At 39.7% G+C, this 2,466-nt stretch overlaps 1 protein-coding gene across 1 annotated transcript in view; it reads right to left on the bottom strand.

Moving 5' to 3' along the window:
* Positions 1 to 1,320, bottom strand: part of PGAM5 (phosphoglycerate mutase family member 5) — a gene marked incomplete at its 5' end in the record, with an annotated part of 4,692 nt that extends 3,372 nt beyond the window's left edge. The window contains one exon of the mRNA XM_010011055.1: positions 1,142 to 1,320. Coding sequence (XP_010009357.1) covers positions 1,142 to 1,320 — 179 coding nt within the window. The remainder of the gene's footprint in view (positions 1 to 1,141) is intronic.
* Between the last annotated feature and the right edge of the window lie 1,146 nt (positions 1,321 to 2,466).

The raw sequence follows: 2,466 nt of genomic DNA, 5'->3' as shown, positions 1-2,466 counted from the left end.
CAGGAAAAATTAGTTGCTTTGGGTTCTTTTTTAATAACACAAACAAAATTACTCAGAGACTTTCACTAAGTATTCAATATCCCTGTTAGCACCATCCCAAGAGAGCCACTTCCAATACAAGGTAGTGCTGACCCAAGCCATCTGCCATCTCTGTGTTCAGGGAGCACAGAAGATGAGACTCTGACAAACAGATGCACCCAGACGTGACAGGGCATTTTCAGAAAGGCAACACCAGCTCCCAGCACTTAAGGACAGCACTTTGATAACAGGGGAAGGCTTTATTCCATCTTCCACTCAGGTAGGTGGAAAAATTTAAGTAATTTACCCAAGGCACAGGGTAGACAGGATTAAGATTATACTTTGTTACCAGTTTAAGATAGCACCTTAGTCCTGAAATCAGCGTTTCACTCCTGTTTGCACACTGGTGATAGAGACTTGCAGGGGAAAAAAAAAAAAGTGTTTATACTAAACATTTGGCCCGACTTCCAAAACCTCAAGCAGCACTGCACAGTAACAGTTCTTCCCCCCTCAAAACACTGCTGGTGTATATGTGGTCAAGAAAGTGTCCACTGTCACAGATCAATGAGTTCAGACAGGCAGAGGTTATCCTCATTTCTTATAGCTGATTAGGAGTAGTCCCAGCAATAGTGCTTAGGGAGCAAAAGTGAGAGGTATTTAATTATAAACACTCCAACTGCAAGTCAGGATAATTTTTTTTTAATTAAAAATCAGCAAATTAACTAACAGAAACACAAGCCATCCTTTAAAAGAAATCTATCCCAAAGTCAGTAATGGAGCAAGTTTAAAAGCCTTTGCCCTGGGGAATTATGCCAGCTTGTATTAAAATCTGCTCAAGCAATCTCAAGCTAATTTGAAATTTCCTTTGTGAAGTTTCTTTACAACTGAGTGTGTTTACAACTCTGGAAAGCAGGTTTTATGCTTGGATTTAATGGATCAAAAATGGAAAAAGGCAAGCTTATTCATGACATCCTGCTGGCACAAAGGATCCAGAAAGTGGATTAAGGTTTGGCAGCAAGACCCAGAGCACAGCTGAGTTACTGACCTGTACTCATCAGGATGGCAGCACATGAAAACCAATATTACCTAAATGCAAAGCATGATGCTTCTTAGTCATACATACCAAGTGGGGTCAGAGTTCTGTCTTTATCAGCCCGGCCATCCAAATTATATTGAGAATGACGGATAAGGAATATGTGCCTGGTGGCTTTTGCTTTGAAGTGATTTAAGCGTGAGGAAAGTTCTTCCTCCCCAGTTTCTTCATTTTTCTTTTTGAGGTTGATAAGAGCCAATGGTTCACGTCTAAACAAACACATTTAAAACACCATTTTTAAATAGGGGATAATAAAAGGCATAGGAATTTTACAGATGGGTAGCGTTGCCTTATTTCTAGATATAGCTGAAGTACTAAAATTGACTATTTAGCCATTTATATCTCAAAACAGATTCAAACCACTGTGCAAGAGCTATAAACAAAAGCCTGCATTAAAAAAAGTTAATGGCATAGGCTAAAAAGCGTAACTGACACAGAAATTTGCTGTTTAGTGACAGCCACCTCAATTCTTGGGGGAAAAAAAAGGCAACAGAAAAGCAAACAGATGGTGTACACTAAAGCATAGAAAAGCTACAGTCTATCTGGACAAGACGATGATAAACACTAGCAGAGAGTTTCTATTCCATAACTCAATCGAATTCAATAGTTGAATTGATTCAATAATCGATTCAAGAGTTGTTATTGGGATTTTCACTGATATGCAGTCACAGGTATAACAGCAGGGTTTTTGACAAGAAGAACTAACCATGAATGATACCCAAGAAAAGGTGTTTTCCATAAAGGGAAGAAACTGCTCTGTATCTAAAAGGTCGTGTAATAACATCTGCAAAATTTGCACTTTATCAATCCCATTTACATCAAATGACTAAACCCCTCTATAAAGACTCCAGCTTTCTGCAGTGTACATTGAGAATCGTTTTGCACTTTAAAGTAGGTAACATTGTGTTTCTCCAGTAACGCTACTCTAATTCAGCTGGGAGTGTTTATCCTTTCACCTTTCTGATCTCTCTCCCCTCATGCCACTATAGTCTTTCTTCCATTTTGTCACACTGCACATTAATACTCCTTTTCACATACCGTAACCTTCCCCCCTGCACATCACCCAGACAGTTAATCCAGTTCCAGAGAAGGTTACTAGCACAGAGGATCTTCTCCTCCCTCCCCAGTATCACAGATTAGTGCTGCAGATTTCTCACTGCTGACACCAACACTGCACTATCACCATCAACCCTGCCCAAATCTTCCACAGATCAGTCTTCTGGTCCCCTCTCTGCACTGATCTTCTATGACATTAGCATAAATCCTTTTGCTATGTCTCTCCACCTCAGAGCATAAACCCTTTCCCTTGATCTCCTAATTCATACCAGACCTCACTTCCTCCATTTTTATAATTA

The sequence above is a fragment of the Nestor notabilis genome, unplaced genomic scaffold (assembly GCF_000696875.1).
Source record: "Nestor notabilis isolate BGI_N333 unplaced genomic scaffold, ASM69687v1 scaffold36413, whole genome shotgun sequence".
In the NCBI taxonomy this organism is placed as follows: domain Eukaryota; kingdom Metazoa; phylum Chordata; class Aves; order Psittaciformes; family Psittacidae; genus Nestor; species Nestor notabilis.
Note: the sequence above shows the minus strand (reverse complement) of the source record. Positions and strands in the feature narration are given on the sequence as shown.